General features: G+C 39.9%; 3 protein-coding genes across 3 annotated transcripts; all 3 read right to left on the bottom strand.

Annotated features, from left to right (window-relative positions):
• Positions 1 to 3,834: 3,834 nt before the first annotated feature.
• Positions 3,835 to 7,601, bottom strand: LOC137375048 (uncharacterized). The gene is made up of 9 exons (XM_068041673.1): positions 7,526 to 7,601; positions 7,162 to 7,368; positions 6,673 to 6,882; positions 6,186 to 6,383; positions 5,734 to 5,937; positions 5,246 to 5,452; positions 4,787 to 4,996; positions 4,299 to 4,505; positions 3,835 to 4,049 (listed from the first exon to the last, which is right to left on the bottom strand). Exons 1-9 carry the CDS (start codon positions 7,599 to 7,601, stop codon positions 3,835 to 3,837), a joined length of 1,734 nt encoding a protein of 577 aa, XP_067897774.1.
• Positions 7,602 to 7,667: 66 nt separating this feature from the next.
• LOC137375047 (putative uncharacterized protein DDB_G0282499) lies at positions 7,668 to 9,376 on the bottom strand. Its single transcript, XM_068041672.1, has 5 exons — positions 9,333 to 9,376; positions 9,021 to 9,227; positions 8,562 to 8,771; positions 8,128 to 8,280; positions 7,668 to 7,824 (listed from the first exon to the last, which is right to left on the bottom strand). The coding sequence occupies exons 1-5, from the start codon at positions 9,374 to 9,376 to the stop codon at positions 7,668 to 7,670; spliced, it is 771 nt and encodes a 256-aa protein (XP_067897773.1).
• A 121-nt stretch (positions 9,377 to 9,497) lies between these two features.
• On the bottom strand, positions 9,498 to 11,376 carry LOC137375046 (uncharacterized). The gene is made up of 5 exons (XM_068041671.1): positions 11,301 to 11,376; positions 10,937 to 11,143; positions 10,448 to 10,657; positions 9,961 to 10,158; positions 9,498 to 9,712 (listed from the first exon to the last, which is right to left on the bottom strand). The coding sequence occupies exons 1-5, from the start codon at positions 11,374 to 11,376 to the stop codon at positions 9,498 to 9,500; spliced, it is 906 nt and encodes a 301-aa protein (XP_067897772.1).
• Between the last annotated feature and the right edge of the window lie 9,244 nt (positions 11,377 to 20,620).

Raw genomic sequence — 20,620 nt, 5'->3', positions numbered from 1 at the left:
TGCTAAATGCCTGAAAAAGACAACTTCTTTTGCTCAGTACCTCCTGTTGTTGATGAACTGATCCCCGTTGTTGAGCTTGTTGTTGTGGATACAATTGTTGATGGCTGAGTGGATGTCTCTGTAGTTGGTGGTTCTGGCGTGCTTGTTGGTGCTGAAGTGGTTGTAAGGATTGGTGTTGTAGTTGTTGATGGTACAGGTGTAGAAGATGTCCCAGCAGGAGTAGTTGTCGTAGGAGCAGCTGATGTAGCTGTGTAAACAAAATCATATTCAGCATTAGAATGTATGATGAGACTCAATTGTACTTGTTCTATTTAAAATACATGATTGTCCTCACACATTAATATTGTTGATTCTATGCTCACAAGATTTGTGCATGGAGATAGACAAACAATACATGTTCTATCTGCATCTCTGACAAAACTTATCCTGCAACAGATTTCCTTCCAGAGCCTGAAGGGTTAAATGCCTGACCAAGACAATTTCTCTTGCTCAGTACCTTCTATTGTTGATGAACTGATCCCTGTTGTTAAGGTCAATGTTGTGGATTCACTTGTTAATGGCTGAGTGGTTCTCTCTGTAGTTGTTGGTTCTGGTGTGATTGTTGGTGCTGAAGTGGATGTAAGGATTGGTGTTGGAGTTGTTGATGGTCCAGGTGTAGAAGATGACAAGGCAGGACTGGTTGTCACAGGAGCAGCTGATGTAGCTGTGTAAACAAAATCAAAATTCAGCTGTAGAATATGACTTCAGGCTTTACCTTACTTGTCCTAAATAAATACCAAGATGTTAACTCTGACAAATACAATATTACAATTTCCCATCTGGATGCCTTTGTATATCTTCATTGTTAAGCATTCTTATTCCAACGGTGAGTATAATGTAACAAAATATAACCAGTTTTTAACTCAAACAGAAACTCTGACATGAATTGAATTAGTTACACTGCAAAAGTGTGGTATAGTTGATATAAAGTGTCTAATCCTTACAAATTCCTGTTGTGGAACTAATCCCTGTTGTTGAGCTTGTTGTTGTGGATACACTTGTTGATGGCTGAGTGGATGTCTCTACAGTTGTTGGTTCTGGTGTGCTTGTTGGTGCTGAAGTGGCTGTCAGGATTGGTGTTGTAGTTGTTGATGGTGCAGGTGTAGAAGATGTCCCAGCAGGAGTAATTGTCGTAGGAGCAGCTGATGCAGCTGTTCAAACAAAATCAAAATTTAGCTGTAGAATATGACTTGAGACTTCCTCTTACTTATCCTAAATAAATGGCATAATGTTAAATCTGACAAATACAATATTACAATTTCCTATCTGGATGCCTTTGTATACTTTCATTGTTAAGCATTCATATTCCAGCTGTGAGTATAAAGCAACAAAATATAACCAGTTTTTAACTCAAACAGAAACTCTGACATGAGTTGAATTATTTACACTGCCAACAGTGTGATATAGTTGATATAAAGTGTCTAATCCTTACTAATTCCTGTTGTGGAACTAATCCCTGTTGAGCTCGTTGTTGCGGATACACTTGTTGATGGCTGAGTGGATCTCTCTACAGTTGTTGGTTCTGGTGTGCTTGTTGGTGCTGAAGTGGATGTAGAGATTGGTGTTGTAGTTGTTGATGGTCCAGGTGTAGAAGATGTCCCAGCAGGAGTAGTTGTCGTAGGAGCAGCAGGTGTAGCTGTGTAAACAAAATCATATTCAGCATTAGAATGTAAGATGAGACTCAAATGTACTGGTTCTATTTAAACTACATGATTGTCCTCACACATTAAAATTGTTGATTCTGTGCTCAAAATATTCGTGCCTGGGCATAGACTAACAATACATGTTCTATCTACATCTCTGATAAAACTCATCCTGCAATGGATTTCCTTCCAGAACATGAAGTGCTAAATGCCTGAAAAAGACAACTTCTTTTGCTCAGTACCTCCTGTTGTTGATGAACTGATCCCCGTTGTTGAGCTTGTTGTTGTGGATACAATTGTTGATGGCTGAGTGGATGTCTCTGTAGTTGGTGGTTCTGGCGTGCTTGTTGGTGCTGAAGTGGTTGTAAGGATTGGTGTTGTAGTTGTTGATGGTACAGGTGTAGAAGATGTCCCAGCAGGAGTAGTTGTCGTAGGAGCAGCTGATGTAGCTGTGTAAACAAAATCATATTCAGCATTAGAATGTATGATGAGACTCAATTGTACTTGTTCTATTTAAAATACATGATTGTCCTCACACATTAATATTGTTGATTCTATGCTCACAAGATTTGTGCATGGGGATAGACAAACAATACATGTTCTATCTGCATCTCTGACAAAACTTATCCTGCAACAGATTTCCTTCCAGAGCCTGAAGGGTTAAATGCCTGACCAAGACAATTTCTCTTGCTCAGTACCTTCTATTGTTGATGAACTGATCCCTGTTGTTAAGGTCAATGTTGTGGATTCACTTGTTAATGGCTGAGTGGTTCTCTCTGTAGTTGTTGGTTCTGGTGTGATTGTTGGTGCTGAAGTGGATGTAAGGATTGGTGTTGGAGTTGTTGATGGTCCAGGTGTAGAAGATGACAAGGCAGGACTGGTTGTCACAGGAGCAGCTGATGTAGCTGTGTAAACAAAATCAAAATTCAGCTGTAGAATATGACTTCAGGCTTCACCTTACTTGTCCTAAATAAATACCAAGATGTTAATCTGACAAATACAATATTACAATTTCCCATCTGGATGCCTTTGTATATCTTCATTGTTAAGCATTCTTATTCCAACGGTGAGTATAATGTAACAAAATATAACCAGTTTTTAACTCAAACAGAAACTCTGACATGAATTGAATTAGTTACACTGCAAAAGTGTGGTATAGTTGATATAAAGTGTCTAATCCTTACTAATTCCTGTTGTGGAACTAATCCCTGTTGTTGAGCTTGTTGTTGTGGATACACTTGTTGATGGCTGAGTGGATCTCTCTACAGTTGTTGGTTCTGGCGTGCTTGTTGGTGCTGAAGTGGATGTAGAGATTGGTGTTGTAGTTGTTGATGGTCCAGGTGTAGAAGATGTCCCAGCAGGAGTAGTTGTCGTAGGAGCAGCTGGTGTAGCTGTGTAAACAAAATCAAAATTTAGCTGCAGAATATGACTTCAGACTTAATCTTACATGTCCTACATAAATGGCATGATGTTAAATCTGGCACATATGATATTGCAATTTTCAATCGGGATGGCTTTGTATACTTTTGTTTTGAAGTGTTCTTATTCCTGTTGCGATTACAAAGCAAAAATAACTGGTTTTTAAGCTTATCATAAAGTAAGACATGACTTGAAAATTAATTTCAGCACTATTGGTCTGATATAGCTTTTAAAGAAAAGGTCTATTCCTTACTAATTCTTACTGTTGATGAACTGATCTCTATTGTTGAGCTTGTTGTTGTGGATACACTTGTTGATGGCTGAGTGGATATCTCTGTAGTTGTTGGTTCTGGTGTGCGTGTTTGTGCTGAAGTGGATGTAAAGATTGGTGTTGTAGTTGTTGATGGTCCAGGTGTAGAAGATGTCCCAGCAGGAGTAGTTGTCGGAGGAGCAGCTGATGTAGCTGTTCAAACAAAATCAAAATTTAGCTGTAGAATATGACTTGAGACTTCCTCTTACTTGTCCTAAATAAATGGCATAATGTTAAATCTGACAAATACAATATTACAATTTCCTATCTGGATGCCTTTGTATACTTTCATTGTTAAGCATTCATATTCCAGCTGTGAGTATAAAGCAACAAAATATAACCAGTTTTTAACTCAAACAGAAACTCTGACATGAGTTGAATTATTTACACTGCCAACAGTGTGGTATAGTTGATATAAAGTGTCTAATCCTTACAAATTCCTGTTGTGGAACTAATCCCTGTTGAGCTTGTTGTTGTGGATACACTTGTTGATGGCTGAGTGGATGTCTCTACAGTTGTTGGTTCTGGTGTGCTTGTTGGTGCTGAAGTGGATGGAAGGATTGGTGTTGTATTTGTTGATGGTACAGGTGTAGAAGATGTCCCAGCAGGAGTAGTTGTCGTAGGAGCAGCAGATGTAGCTGTGTAAACAAAACCATATTCAGCATTAGAATGTATGATGAGACTCAATTGTACTTGTTCTATTTAAACTACATGATTGTCCTCACACATTACAATTGTTGATTCTGTGCTCACAAGATTTGTGCATGGGTATAGACAAACAATACATGTTCTATCTACATCTCTGATAAAACTCATCCTGCAACAGATTTCCTTCCAGAGCCTGAAGGGTTAAATGCCTGACCAAGACAATTTCTCTTGCTCAGTACCTCCTATTGTTGATGAACTGATCCCTGTTGTTAAGGTCAATGTTGTGGATTCACTTGTTAATGGCTGAGTGGTTCTCTCTGTAGTTGTTGGTTCTGGTGTGATTGTTGGTGCTGAAGTGGATGTAAGGATTGGTGTTGTAGTTGTTGATGGTCCAGGTGTAGAAGATGACAAGGCAGGACTGGTTGTCACAGGAGCAGCTGATGTAGCTGTGTAAACAAAATCAAAATTCAGCTGTAGAATATGACTTCAGACTTAATCTTACATGTCCTACATAAATGGCATGATGTTAAATCTGGCACATATAATATTGCAATTTTCAATCGGGATGGCTTTGTATACTTTTGTTTTGAAGTGTTCTTATTCCTGTTGCGATTACAAAGCAAAAATAACTGGTTTTTAAGCTTATCATAAAGTAAGACATGACTTGAAAATTAATTTCAGCACTATTAGTCTGATATAGCTTTTAAAGAAAAGGTCTATTCCTTACTAATTCTTACTGTTGATGAACTGATCTCTATTGTTGAGCTTGTTGTTGTGGATACACTTGTTGATGGCTGAGTGGATGTCTCTACAGTTGTTGGTTCTGGTGTGCTTGTTGGTGCTGAAGTGGATGGAAGGATTGGTGTTGTATTTGTTGATGGTACAGGTGTAGAAGATGTCCCAGCAGGAGTAGTTGTCGTAGGAGCAGCAGATGGAACTGTGTAAACAAAACCATATTAACCATTAGAATGTATGATGAGACTCAATTGTACTTGTTCTATTTAAACTACATGATTGTCCTCACACATTAAAATTGTTGATTCTGTGCTCACAAGATTTGTGCATGGGTATAGACAAACAATACATGTTCTATCTACATCTCTGATAAAACTCATCCTGCAACAGATTTCCTTCCAGAGCCTGAAGGGTTAAATGCCTGACCAAGACAATTTCTCTTGCTCAGTACCTCCTATTGTTGATGAACTGATCCCTGTTGTTAAGGTCAATGTTGTGGATTCGCTTGTTAATGGCTGAGTGGTTCTCTCTGTAGTTGTTGGTTCTGGTGTGATTGTTGGTGCTGAAGTGGATGTAAGGATTGGTGTTGTAGTTGTTGATGGTCCAGGTGTAGAAGATGACAAGGCAGGACTGGTTGTCACAGGAGCAGTTGATGTAGCTGTGTAAACAAAATCAAAATTCAGCTGTAGAATATGACTTCAGGCTTCATCTTACTTGTCCTAAATAAATCCCATGATGTTAACTCTGACAAATACAATATTACAATTTCCTATCTGGATACCTTTGTATACTTTCATTGTTAAGCATTCTTACTCCAACGGTGAGTATAAAGCAACAAAATATAACCAGTTTTTAATTCAAACAGAAACTCTGAAATGAGATGAATTAGTTACACTGCCAACAGTGTGGTATAGTTGATATAAAGTGTCTAATCCTTACTAATTCCTGTCGTGGAACTAATCCCTGTTGAACTTGTTGTTGTGGATACACTTGTTGATGGCTGAGTCGATGTCTCTACAGTTGTTGGTTCTGGTGTGCTTGCTGGTGCTGAAGTGGCTGGAAGGATTGGTGTTGTATTTGTTGATGGTACAGGTGGAAAAGATGTCTCAGCAGGAGTAGTTGTCGGAGGAGCAGCTGATGTAGCTGTGTAAACAAAATCATATTCAGCATTAACATGTAAGTGAGACTCAAATGTACTGGTTCTATTTAAACAAAATTATTGTCCTCACACATTAATATTGTTGATTCTATGCTCACAAGATTTGTGCCTGGGTATAGACTAACAATAAATGTTCTGTCTACATCTCTGATAGAAGTCATCCTGTAATGGATTTCCTTCCAGAACATGAAATGTTAAATGCCTGAAAAAGACAACTTCTTTTGCTCAGTACCTCCTGTTGTTGATGAACTGATCCCCGTTGTTGAGCTTGTTGTTGTGGATACAATTGTTGATGGCTGAGTGGATCTCTCTGTAGTTGGTTGTTCTGGTGTGCTTGTTGGTGCTGAAGTGGATGTAAGGATTGGTGTTGTAGTTGTTGATGGTATAGGTAGAGAAGATGTCCCAGCAGGAGTAGTTGCCGTAGGAGCAGCTGATGTAGCAGTGTAAACAAAATCAAAATTTAGCCTTAGAATATGACTTGAGACTTAATCTTACATGTCCTACATAAATTGCATGATGTTAAATCTGGCACATATAATATTGCAATTTTCAATCGGGATGACTTTGTATATTTTTTTTTTAAGTGTTCTTATTCCTGTTGCGATTACAAAGCAAAAATAACTGGTTTTTAAGCTTATCATAAAGTAAGACATGACTTGAAAATTATTTTCAGCACTATTAGTCTGATATAGCTTTTAAAGAAAAGGTCAATTCCTTACTAATTCCTGTTGTTGATGAACTGGTCCCCATTGTTGAGCTTGTTGTTGTGGATTCACTTGTTGATGGCTGAGTGGATCTCTCTGTAGTTGTTGGTTCTGATGTGCTTGTTGGTACTGAAGTGGATGTAAAGATTGGTGTTGTAGTTGTTGATGGTCCAGGTGTAGAAGATGACAAGGCAGGACTGGTTGTCACAGGAGCAGCTGATGTTGCTGTTCAAACAAAATCAAAATTTAGCTGTAGAATATGACTTCAGGCTTCATCTTACTTGTCCTAAATAAATACCATGATGTTAAATATGACAAATACAATATTACAATTTCCTATCTGGATGCCTTTGTATACTTTCATTGTTAAGCATTCATATTCCAGCTGTGAGTATAAAGCAACAAAATATAACTAGTTTTTAACTCAAACAGAAACTCTGACGAGTTGAATTATTTACACTGCCGACAGTGTGGTATAGTTGATATAAATTGTCTAATCCTTACTAATTCCTGTTGTGGAACTAATCCCTGTTGTTGAGCTTGTTGTTGTGAATACACTTGTTGATGGCTGAGTGGATGTCTCTACAGTTGTTGGTTCTGGTGTGCTTGTTGGTGCTGAAGTGGATGTAAGAATTGGTGTTGTAGTTGTCGATGGTCCAGGTGTAGAAGATGTCACAGCAGGAGTAGTTGTCGTAGGAGCAGCTGATGTAGCTGTGTAAACAAAACCATATTCCGCATTAGAATGTAAGATGAGACTGAATTGTACTTGTTCTATTTAAACTACATTATTGTCTGCACATATTAATATTGTTGATTCTCTGCTCACAAGATTCGTGCATGGGAATAGACTAACAATACATGTTCTTACTATGTCTCTGATAAAAGTCATCCTGCAATAGATTTCCTTCCAGAGCCTGACGTGTTAAATGCCTGACCAAGACCATTTCTCTTGCTCAGTACCTCCTGTTGTTGATGAACTGATCCCCGTTGTTGAACTTGTTGTTATGGATTCACTTGTTGATGGCTGAGTGGATCTCTCTGTAGTTGTTGGTTCTGGTGTGATTGTTGGTGCTGAAGTGGATGTAGAGATTGGTGTTGTAGTTGTTGATGGTACAGGTGTAGAAGATGTCCCAGCAGGAGTAGTTGTCGTAGGAGCAGCTGATGTAGCTGTGTAAACAAAATCATATTCAGCATTAGAATGTATGATGAGACTCAATTGTACTTGTTCTATTTAAAATACATGATTGTCCTCACACATTAATATTGTTGATTCTATGCTCACAAGATTTGTGCATGGGGATAGACAAACAATACATGTTCTATCTGCATCTCTGACAAAACTTATCCTGCAACAGATTTCCTTCCAGAGCCTGAAGGGTTAAATGCCTGACCAAGACAATTTCTCTTGCTCAGTACCTTCTATTGTTGATGAACTGATCCCTGTTGTTAAGGTCAATGTTGTGGATTCACTTGTTAATGGCTGAGTGGTTCTCTCTGTAGTTGTTGGTTCTGGTGTGATTGTTGGTGCTGAAGTGGATGTAAGGATTGGTGTTGTAGTTGTTGATGGTCCAGGTGTAGAAGATGACAAGGCAGGACTGGTTGTCACAGGAGCAGCTGATGTAGCTGTGTAAACAAAATCAAAATTCAGCTGTAGAATATGACTTCAGACTTAATCTTACATGTCCTACATAAATGGCATGATGTTAAATCTGGCACATATAATATTGCAATTTTCAATCGGGATGGCTTTGTATACTTTTGTTTTGAAGTGTTCTTATTCCTGTTGCGATTACAAAGCAAAAATAACTGGTTTTTAAGCTTATCATAAAGTAAGACATGACTTGAAAATTAATTTCAGCACTATTAGTCTGATATAGCTTTTAAAGAAAAGGTCTATTCCTTACTAATTCTTACTGTTGATGAACTGATCTCTATTGTTGAGCTTGTTGTTGTGGATACACTTGTTGATGGCTGAGTGGATGTCTCTACAGTTGTTGGTTCTGGTGTGCTTGTTGGTGCTGAAGTGGATGGAAGGATTGGTGTTGTATTTGTTGATGGTACAGGTGTAGAAGATGTCCCAGCAGGAGTAGTTGTCGTAGGAGCAGCAGATGGAACTGTGTAAACAAAACCATATTAACCATTAGAATGTATGATGAGACTCAATTGTACTTGTTCTATTTAAACTACATGATTGTCCTCACACATTAAAATTGTTGATTCTGTGCTCACAAGATTTGTGCATGGGTATAGACAAACAATACATGTTCTATCTACATCTCTGATAAAACTCATCCTGCAACAGATTTCCTTCCAGAGCCTGAAGGGTTAAATGCCTGACCAAGACAATTTCTCTTGCTCAGTACCTCCTATTGTTGATGAACTGATCCCTGTTGTTAAGGTCAATGTTGTGGATTCGCTTGTTAATGGCTGAGTGGTTCTCTCTGTAGTTGTTGGTTCTGGTGTGATTGTTGGTGCTGAAGTGGATGTAAGGATTGGTGTTGTAGTTGTTGATGGTCCAGGTGTAGAAGATGACAAGGCAGGACTGGTTGTCACAGGAGCAGTTGATGTAGCTGTGTAAACAAAATCAAAATTCAGCTGTAGAATATGACTTCAGGCTTCATCTTACTTGTCCTAAATAAATCCCATGATGTTAACTCTGACAAATACAATATTACAATTTCCTATCTGGATGCCTTTGTATACTTTCATTGTTAAGCATTCTTACTCCAACGGTGAGTATAAAGCAACAAAATATAACCAGTTTTTAATTCAAACAGAAACTCTGAAATGAGATGAATTAGTTACACTGCCAACAGTGTGGTATAGTTGATATAAAGTGTCTAATCCTTACTAATTCCTGTCGTGGAACTAATCCCTGTTGAACTTGTTGTTGTGGATACACTTGTTGATGGCTGAGTCGATGTCTCTACAGTTGTTGGTTCTGGTGTGCTTGCTGGTGCTGAAGTGGCTGGAAGGATTGGTGTTGTATTTGTTGATGGTACAGGTGGAAAAGATGTCTCAGCAGGAGTAGTTGTCGGAGGAGCAGCTGATGTAGCTGTGTAAACAAAATCATATTCAGCATTAACATGTAAGTGAGACTCAAATGTACTGGTTCTATTTAAACAAAATTATTGTCCTCACACATTAATATTGTTGATTCTATGCTCACAAGATTTGTGCCTGGGTATAGACTAACAATAAATGTTCTGTCTACATCTCTGATAGAAGTCATCCTGTAATGGATTTCCTTCCAGAACATGAAATGTTAAATGCCTGAAAAAGACAACTTCTTTTGCTCAGTACCTCCTGTTGTTGATGAACTGATCCCCGTTGTTGAGCTTGTTGTTGTGGATACAATTGTTGATGGCTGAGTGGATCTCTCTGTAGTTGGTTGTTCTGGTGTGCTTGTTGGTGCTGAAGTGGATGTAAGGATTGGTGTTGTAGTTGTTGATGGTATAGGTAGAGAAGATGTCCCAGCAGGAGTAGTTGCCGTAGGAGCAGCTGATGTAGCAGTGTAAACAAAATCAAAATTTAGCCTTAGAATATGACTTGAGACTTAATCTTACATGTCCTACATAAATTGCATGATGTTAAATCTGGCACATATAATATTGCAATTTTCAATCGGGATGACTTTGTATATTTTTTTTTTAAGTGTTCTTATTCCTGTTGCGATTACAAAGCAAAAATAACTGGTTTTTAAGCTTATCATAAAGTAAGACATGACTTGAAAATTATTTTCAGCACTATTAGTCTGATATAGCTTTTAAAGAAAAGGTCAATTCCTTACTAATTCCTGTTGTTGATGAACTGGTCCCCATTGTTGAGCTTGTTGTTGTGGATTCACTTGTTGATGGCTGAGTGGATCTCTCTGTAGTTGTTGGTTCTGATGTGCTTGTTGGTACTGAAGTGGATGTAAAGATTGGTGTTGTAGTTGTTGATGGTCCAGGTGTAGAAGATGACAAGGCAGGACTGGTTGTCACAGGAGCAGCTGATGTTGCTGTTCAAACAAAATCAAAATTTAGCTGTAGAATATGACTTCAGGCTTCATCTTACTTGTCCTAAATAAATACCATGATGTTAAATATGACAAATACAATATTACAATTTCCTATCTGGATGCCTTTGTATACTTTCATTGTTAAGCATTCATATTCCAGCTGTGAGTATAAAGCAACAAAATATAACTAGTTTTTAACTCAAACAGAAACTCTGACGAGTTGAATTATTTACACTGCCGACAGTGTGGTATAGTTGATATAAATTGTCTAATCCTTACTAATTCCTGTTGTGGAACTAATCCCTGTTGTTGAGCTTGTTGTTGTGAATACACTTGTTGATGGCTGAGTGGATGTCTCTACAGTTGTTGGTTCTGGTGTGCTTGTTGGTGCTGAAGTGGATGTAAGAATTGGTGTTGTAGTTGTCGATGGTCCAGGTGTAGAAGATGTCACAGCAGGAGTAGTTGTCGTAGGAGCAGCTGATGTAGCTGTGTAAACAAAACCATATTCCGCATTAGAATGTAAGATGAGACTGAATTGTACTTGTTCTATTTAAACTACATTATTGTCTGCACATATTAATATTGTTGATTCTCTGCTCACAAGATTCGTGCATGGGAATAGACTAACAATACATGTTCTTACTATGTCTCTGATAAAAGTCATCCTGCAATAGATTTCCTTCCAGAGCCTGACGTGTTAAATGCCTGACCAAGACCATTTCTCTTGCTCAGTACCTCCTGTAGTTGATGAACTGATCCCCGTTGTTGAACTTGTTGTTATGGATTCACTTGTTGATGGCTGAGTGGATCTCTCTGTAGTTGTTGGTTCTGGTGTGATTGTTGGTGCTGAAGTGGATGTAAAGATTGATGTTGTAGTTGTTGATGGTACAGCTGCAGAAGATTTCACAGCAGGAGAAGTCATAGAGGGAGCAATTGGAACATAGAACAAAATACATCACAGAAGGAGGCCATTCAGCCCATCGTGTCCGCGCCGGCTGAATAGCTATCTACCCAAACTAATCCCGCCTTCCAGCACCTGGTCCATAGCCCTGCAGCTTACAGCATCTTAGGTGCAGGTACCTTTTAAACCACTTGAGGATCTCTGCCTCCATCCCCGATCCTGGCATTGAATTCCAGACACCCACCACCCTCTGGGTGAAAGAGTTTCTCCTCATGTGCCCTTTAATCTTTCAGCCAATCACCTTAAATCTGTGTCCCCTTGTAATCGACTTCCCTGCCAGAGGAAACAGGTCTTTTTGTCCACTCCATCTGGGCCCCTCATAATTTCGTACACCTCAATCAAGTCACCCCTCAGCCTTCTCAATTCCTGGGAAAACAACCCCAACTTATCCAATCTTTCCTCATAGCTGCAACCCTCAAGCCCTGGCAACATTCTTGCAAATATCCTCTGCACTGTCTTCAGAGCAATTATGTCCTTTCTGTAATGTGGTGACCAGAACTGCACGCAATACTCCAGCTGTGGCCTAACCAGCGCTCTATACAGCTCCAGCATCACATCTCTGCTTTTGTACTCCAAACCTCAGCCAATCAAGGAAAGAAATCCATATGCCTTCTTTACCACTTTATCTACCTGTCCTACCACCTTCAGGGACCTGTGGACATGCTCTCTAAGATCTATCACTTCTTCTACACCTCTCAATATCCTGCCATTTATTGTATATTCCCTCACTTTATTTGCCCTCTCGAAATACATCACCTCACGCTTCTCAGGACTGAATTCCATTTGCCACTTTTCCGCCCACCCAACCAAACCATTGATATCATTCTGGAGTCCACGACTCCCCTCCTCACTATCGACTACACGACCAATTATTGTGTCACCAGCAAATTTCCCAATCATGCCTCCCACAGTTAAGTTCAAATCATTAATATATACCACAAACAGCAAGGGACCCAACACTGATCCCTGTGGAACACCACTGGAAACCGCTTTCCATTCACAAAAACATCCGTCGACTACTACCCTTTGTTTCCCGTCACTGAGACAATTCTGGATCCAATCTGTCACATTCCCCTGTATCCCATGGGCTTTCATTTTATTGACCAATCTGCCATGCGGGACCTTGTCAAATGCCCTACTAAAATCCATGTAACGCATATCCACTGCACTACCCTCATCAATCCTCCTTGTTACTTCCTCAAAAAACTCAATCAAGTTAGTAAGACCTTATAACCTTCCCTTAACAAATCCATGCTAACGATCCCTGATTAATCCGTGCCTTTCTAAATACAGTTTATCCTGTCCATCAGAATAGATTTTAACAACTTACCCATCACCGAAGTCAGAATGGCTGGCCTATAATTACCTGGCTTATCCCTCGCACCCTTTTTTAACAATGGTACAATGTTTGCAGACTCCAATCATCTCGTACCTTGCCTGTTTCTGATGAGGATTTGAAGATGATCCTCAGAGCACCCACTATTTCCTCCCTGGCTTCCTTTAACAGCCTGGGATGCAACACATCCGGTCTGGGAAATTTATCCACTTTCAGGGATGTCAGACCCTCAAGCACTTCCTCTCTCATTATGTTTATCTTATCTAATATTTCACACTCCTCCTCTTTAACTACAATGTCTGCATCAACTCTCTCCTTTGTGAAGACAGAGACAAAAAACTCATTAAGAACCCTGCCCACATCTTCTGCATCCATGCATAAGTTCCTCTGTGCATCTCTGATAGACCCTACCCTTTCCTTAGTTATCTTCTTACTCTTAATGTACTGATAAAACAACTTCAGGCTTTCCTCGATTTTACTGGCCAATAATTTTTCATGTCCTCTCTTTGCTTTTCTAATTTCCTTTTTTACTTCACCCCTGCACTTTCTATGCTCCTCTAGGCTTTTTAAAGTATTAAAATATTTGTGATCATCATAAGCTTTCTTTTTTTGCTTTACCTTACCGTGTAAGCTTCTAGATAACCAGGGAGCTCTAAATTTGGCAGTACCCTTTATCTTTGTGGGGATATGCCTACACTGTGCCTGTAGTATCTTGCTCTTGAATACCTCCCACTGGTTTGCCACTGATTTTCCTTCAAGTAGCTGTATCCAGTCCACATTCACCAAGTCACCTCTCAGTTTCTTAAAATTTGCCTTCCCCCAATTTAGAAACTTTGCTCCTGTTTTATTTTTGTCTTTTTCCATGATTATGCTAAAACTAACTGTATTATGGTCACCCACTGTTACTTCATCCACTTGCCCAGCTTCATTACTGAAGACTAAAACTAGAATTGCACCCCCTTTCCTTGGGCTTGTTACATGCTGGCTAAAAAGGTTCTCTTGAATGCAGTTCAAGAATTTTGTCCCCATGTGCCCTTCACACTGTTCGTATCTCAGTCGATATTGGGGTAGCTGAATTCCCCAACCATCATCGCCGTAAAGTTATTGTACTCAGAAATTTGCCTACATATTTGTTCCTCTATCTCCCTCTCACTATTTGGGGGTCTATAGTACACTCCCAGTAATGTGGCTGCCCCCTTTTTTATTTCTGAGCTCCACCCACATGGCTTCGTTTGATGATTCATTTAGCATATCATCCCTCCTCAAAGCTGTTATTGATTCCTTAACTAATAATGCTACACCCCTCCCCCTTTTTTATCTTCTTCTCTATCACGCCTGAATACACTAAATCCAGGGGTGTTGAGCTGCCATTCTTGCCCCTCCTTAAGCCAAGTTTCCATTTTCGCAACGAGATCGTGTTGCCATGTGTCTGTCTGTGATCGCAACTCATCTGCTTTATTTACCATACTCCTTGCATTTAAATAACTACCCTCTAACTTTGCCAAATTCCTGTGTTGCACACTTTTTAAACTTTTCTTCTTCTGTCTTTTAGAGTCACTCGCCAATTTCACTAATTTTCTGCATCCTGTTCCCTGCACTGAAATTGTCCAATCTAAGACACGCTCAGGTTCCCATCCCCCCGCCAATCTAGGTTAAACCATCCCCCACAGCACGAGCAAACCTTCCTGCAAGGATATTTGTCTCAGTCCTGTTCAGGTGCAGACCATCCAGCTTATACAGGTCCCACCTACCCCAGAACTGCTCCCGATGTCCCAGAAATCTGAAGTCCTCCCTCCTGCACCATCTCTCCAGCCACGCATTCATCTGGTGTATTCTCCTATTACAAAACTCACTAACACGTGGCCTTGGGAGTAATCCGGAGATTATTACCCTTGGTTTCCTGCTTGCTAATCTCTTTTCCAACTCCCTAAACTCAGCTTGCAGGACCCTATCCCTCTTTCTTGCTATATCGTTGGTACCAATGTGGACCACGACGTCCGGCTGTGCACCCTTGCCCTCCAGAATCCTCTGTAGCCGCTCAGTGATATCTATGATCTTTGCACCAGGGAGACAACCATCCTGGAATCATGTCTGCGACCACAAAAACACCTACCTGTTCCTCTAACCATAGAATCCCCTATCACTTTTGCTGTCTTGTCCTTTTTCCTCCCTCCCTGCACAGCTGAGTGACCCACGATGTTCCGGTCATGACCCTCACTGCACTCTACAGAGGAACCCTCCTTCCCATTGGTACTCAGAACTGAATACCGGTTACAAAGTGGGATACACTCCGTGGACTCCTGCACTACCTGCCCTGACTTTCTTGTCCATCTGGCAGCTATCCAGTCTCTCTCTGACTGCGCTCACTTAGGCATCCAGTTGACTACCTCCTGAAACGTGCTATCCCGCAGTTGATGGAGCTGTGTCGACAAAATGGAAATTCAGCCTTAGAATTTAAGATGAGACTCAATCTTACTTCTTCTTTGTAAATTACATTAATGTCCTCACACATTTATGTTGTTGATTTCATACTCATAAAATATGAGCATGAGTATAGAACAAAAATCTATATACTATTTACATTTCTGATCAAAGTCATTTGTCAATAGGTTTCTACCCAGGACATGAAGTTTAAAATGCCACACAAAGACAATTTTTCTCGCTCAGTACCTCCTGTTGTTGTGGAACTGATCCCTATTGTTGAGCTTGTTGTCGTGGATATACTTGTTGATGGCTGAGTGGTTCTCTCTGTAGTTGTTGGTTCTGGTGTGCTTGTTAGTGCTGAAGTGGATGTAAGGATTGGTGTTGTAGTTGTTGATTGTACAGGTGCAGATGATGTCCCAGCAGGAGTAGTTGTAGGGGCAGTTGATGTAGCTGTGTAAACAAAATCAAAATTCAGCTATAGAATATAACATGAGACTCAATCTTACTTGTCCAACATAAATGGTAGGATGTTAAATCTGACAAATACAATATTACAATTTCCTATCTGGATGCCTTTGTATACTTTCATTGTTAAGCATTCTTATTCCAACGGTGAGTATAAAGTAACAAAATATAACCAGTTTTTAACTCAAACAGAAACTCTGACATGAGTTGAATTAGTTACACTGCCAACAGTGTGGTATAGTTGATAGAAAGTGTCCAATCCTTACTAATTCCTGTTGTGGATCTAATCCCTGTGGTTGAGCTTGTTGTTGTGGATTCACTTGTTGCTGGCTGAGTGGATCTCTCTGTAGTTGTTGGTTCTGGTGTGTTTGTTGGTGCTGAAGTGGATGTAAGGATTGGTGTTGTAGTTGTTGATTGTACAGGTGCAGAAGGCGTCTCAGCAGGAGTAGTTATAGTAGGAGCAGTTGATGGAGCTGTGTAAACAAAATCATATTCAACATTAGAATATAAGATGAATGTTAAAACTAGGTGAGGTGTCTAGGGGTCCCAATCGCCTTCACCTGGTCTTACTGTAACAGGGTTTAATTTTAAACACACCGTGTAAGAAATGAGCACATATAGGCATTCTTAGGTTTAAAGAATAAAGGTGAAATTTTATGAAAACTTAAACTCTAATTCGGCTGTCGGCTACGGATACACGATGCGCCCACTCTAGCATGCATATGCGATACACACATGTAGATAGGGACCGAAAAGAGCAGAAGAAAAAAATAAAGTGGAAAGGTTTGAGGCAATAGCTGAAGAATTGTTACAGTTCTTCGAGCTCACTGTAGTATCCTTGCTTGTAGGTAATTCTTGTTTTTTGTTGGGACCTAGTATTCTTAAACCTTGTTCACTGCAGGAGACTTTTCTCTCTTGAAGTTCATGTGTCTTCAATGGATTCAGAAGCTGGTGAGAAAGAGATGGGAGCAAACAGGAGAGGCTCTTTTCAATCCAGGAGCCAAGAGCTTTCTGTCTTCAAACACTGTTTCTCCAATTTAAAACTCTCAGTTCAAACTCTGCAACAGCCAGTTAGTCATGTTACTAAACTGGTCTGACCAGGTCTGTTCTGTATATTGGGAGCAGGGGATAGCTCCTTTGTTCCAACACTGTCTGTCAATATGCAAAAATATATTTCTGGCCAGGGGCCTGGCCATGCCTTTGTTATGACCGATTGCTCAAGTCAAAGCCCCCAATCATCATATATGATTCTGATTTTGGTGGGAGAAACACACTGTTGATTCAGTCCTGCCCCTCCACAGATCGCCTAACATATCATTTTAAACTTTCCAAATTAAAGAAAATCAAAGCCAATTAGTATCCTTGCATATTTACACTCCTGCTGAAGTGAAATCTTCGAATGTGAAACATTCCAAGGTTGCTTGAAGTTCTCACAGCCAGCCGATGGGGGGAAGAAAGGTTCTTCAACAGTAGAATGGTCCATAGTCTAATTCAGCAGGTGAATTGATGCTCTTCTTTTCCAGCAATGAATTTCAACAATTACAGTTCAGTAGTTAAAAGAATTTGGTTATTTTCCTTCAAGTAGCTGTATCCAGTCCACCTTCACCAGGTCACCTCTCAGTTTCATAAAAATTGCCTTCCCCCAATTTAGAACCTTTGCTCCTGTTTTATCTTTGTCCTTTTCCACGATTATGCTAAAACTTACTGTATTATGGTCAATATCTCCAGAATGGTCACCCACTGTCACTTCATCCACTTGCCCAGCTTCAATACCGAAAACTAAATCTTGAATTGCGCCCCCTCTCATTGGGCTTGTTACATACTGGCTAAAAAAGTTCTCTTGAATGCAGTTCAAGAATTTTGTCCCTATGTGCCCTTCACACTTTTTGTATCCCAGTCGATACTGGGGTAGTTGAAATCCCCAACCATCACCGCCCTGAAGTTATTATACTCAGAAATTTGCCTACATATTTGTTCCTCTATCTCCCTCTCACTATTTGGGGGTCTATAGTACACTCCCAGTAATGTGGCTGCCCCCTTTTTTATTTCTGAGCTCCACCCATATGGCCTCGTTTGATGATTTATTTAGCATATCATCCCTCCTCAAAGCTGTATTGATTCCTTGACTAATAATGCTACACCCCCGCCCCCTTTTTTATCTCCTTCTCTATCGCACCTGAATACTCTATATCCAGGGATGTTGAGCTGCCCTTCTTGCCCTTCCTTAAGCCAAGTTTCCATGATAGCAATGCTATCTTGTTGCCATGTGTCTGTCTGTGATCTCAACTCATCTGCTTTATTTACAATACTCCTTCCATTTAAATAAATACCCTTTAACATTGCCAAATTCCTGTGTTGCACACATTTTAACCTTTTCTTCTTCTGTCTTTTAGAGTCCGTAAAATACAGCAGTTGAATTGATGCTCTTATTTACCAGCGATGAATTTCAACAATTACAGTTCAGTAGTTAAAGGAATTTGGTTATTTTCTTTTAAGAAATTAATCAGGCTTGATATCAGAATTCTGACAGTATAATAAATTCTTCTTTTGGGCCTCCTTATCTCGAGAGACAATGGATACGCGCCAGGAGGTGGTCAGTGGTTTGTGAAGCAGCGCCTGGAGTGGCTATAAAGGCCAATTCTGGAGTGACAGGCTCTTCCACAGGTGCTGCAGAGAAATTTGTTTGTTGGGGCTGTTGCACAGTTGGCTCTCCCCTTGCGCCTCTGTCTTTTTTCCTGCCAACTACTAAGTCTCTTCGACTCGCCACAATTTAGCCCTGTCTTTATGGCTGCCCGCCAGCTCTGGCGAATGCTGGCAACTGACTCCCACGACTTGTGATCAATGTCACACGATTTCATGTCGCGTTTGCAGACGTCTTTATAACGGAGACATGGACGGCCGGTGGGTCTGATACCAGTGGCGAGCTCGCTGTACAATGTGTCTTTGGGGATCCTGCCATCTTCCATGCGGCTCACATGGCCAAGCCATCTCAAGTATAATAAATAAAGTTTAAATAAACCAAGAGCGAGCTCTCTTTTCCTTTAGTATATGCTGGCTGACATTCTGTGTCTGTCTCTGTTAACTGTAACTCAAAAGCCAGTTTTTCAACTAGTTTCAAATGTCAATTAGCAACAATGTATCTCTCGATCCTCATCTCTGAGTGGCTGTATTCCAGGGCAACGAGAATGCATTCTTTGACTCCGTCTCTGGAGCTTGTTGCCTTAAAGCAGTACTGCTCTTTTTCCAGCCTGAAAGGACACCGCATTCTTCCAGGAAAAAAAAATCTACAGGATCATAACACTTGTAACAGGCCTTCTCTTCTTACCAGCAACAATTTGAAGTTTAAAGTCCATGTGGCAAAATTAATGTGCCTCATTCTTGGCAGGTGGGGGCCTGCCTGCTTGTCATGAGACTCAATTGTACTTGTTCTATTTAAACTAATTTATTGTCCTCGCACATTAATATTGTTGGTTCTATTGTTATGACCGGCTGTTCCTGTCAAAGCCCCCCAATCGAAATATACGATTCTAATTGTGTTTGGAGAGACGCACTGATATTTCAATCCCGTCACTCCACAGATTGCCTGACATACCATTTAAAACTTTTCAAATTAAAGAAAGACCAAGCCAAATTGTACCATCTATTAACCCCCGAATTAGGCTAACCAAGCCAGGTGTCTTTAAATCAACAAATTAACTATTTAATTAAAAGAACTTCTTAAATTCTTAAATTAAATTCTTAAATACTATGAACATTTAAAAATAGAAAAATTAGAGTTGTTGCAAATTTACAGTCCAATGTTGTCCAAGTCCATGCAGAATGTTTTCGAAGTCCTCACAGAATGTTGTTCGAAGTCCAGCAAATTTCAACAATTAACAACTTGCAAACACTTTCAATGGAATCAATCTGACTTTAGAGTTTTTTAAGGGATAAAAGATTGTCACCGTCTAACTTCCCTTTCTTCAATTTAAATTACCAGACACCTCTGCCTTTGCTTGATGTTTTTAGAATTTCAAGAGATAATAATAATCAGACTAAAATCCTATTTCCTTCAGTTTAAACGGTTGAGAGCTCTTTTTCATTGCTGACACCACAGCTGTCTGTGTCTTCTGTCTGTGTTCAGTTTGGACAAACTGTCTTCAATTGCCAGTTCAAAACTGAATTGTAACAAACGTATCGCATCAGGTTCACTCCCAGTGGTTGTTTCCATGAAATCGAGAATGCACCCTTTGAATCGCAGTCTCCAAATGGCTGTTTCTAAGGCAACGAAGATGCACCTTCCTATAATTCCTAAGGCTTGCTGGCTCTTAAAGCAATACTGATCACTTGCAAGCCTTAAAGGCAAACTGCATATTCTGAAAAAACTACACTATGACACTATGCTCACAAAATTTGTGCATGGGTATAGACTAACAATATATTGTCAGGCAAGCCCCACACCTGCCAAGAATGAGGAACATTAATTTCACCCCATGAACATTGATTTTGGACTGTTGTTGGTGAAGAAAGAATTTGCTTTAAAAAACAATTGAAGACTTTGGCTGGAGAGAGGCATTAGCATATCAACAGACAGTACTTCAAAGGGCAAAGGGGCTATTTCCTGCTCCAATTTAATCCACAAAGGACTTTTGATTAGCAGACATTGAAGGTGGAAAGGCTAGCATTCCAGGTTAACTGTTAAGATGGCCGAATATACAAACAGACGTGGTCAGACATGTTTGGGTCATATGACTAACTGACTGTTGGCGTTTTTTGAATTTGAACTTCCAACAGAATT

This window comes from Heterodontus francisci, chromosome 11, assembly GCF_036365525.1.
Source record: "Heterodontus francisci isolate sHetFra1 chromosome 11, sHetFra1.hap1, whole genome shotgun sequence".
NCBI lineage: Eukaryota > Metazoa > Chordata > Chondrichthyes > Heterodontiformes > Heterodontidae > Heterodontus > Heterodontus francisci.
Note: the sequence above shows the minus strand (reverse complement) of the source record. Positions and strands in the feature narration are given on the sequence as shown.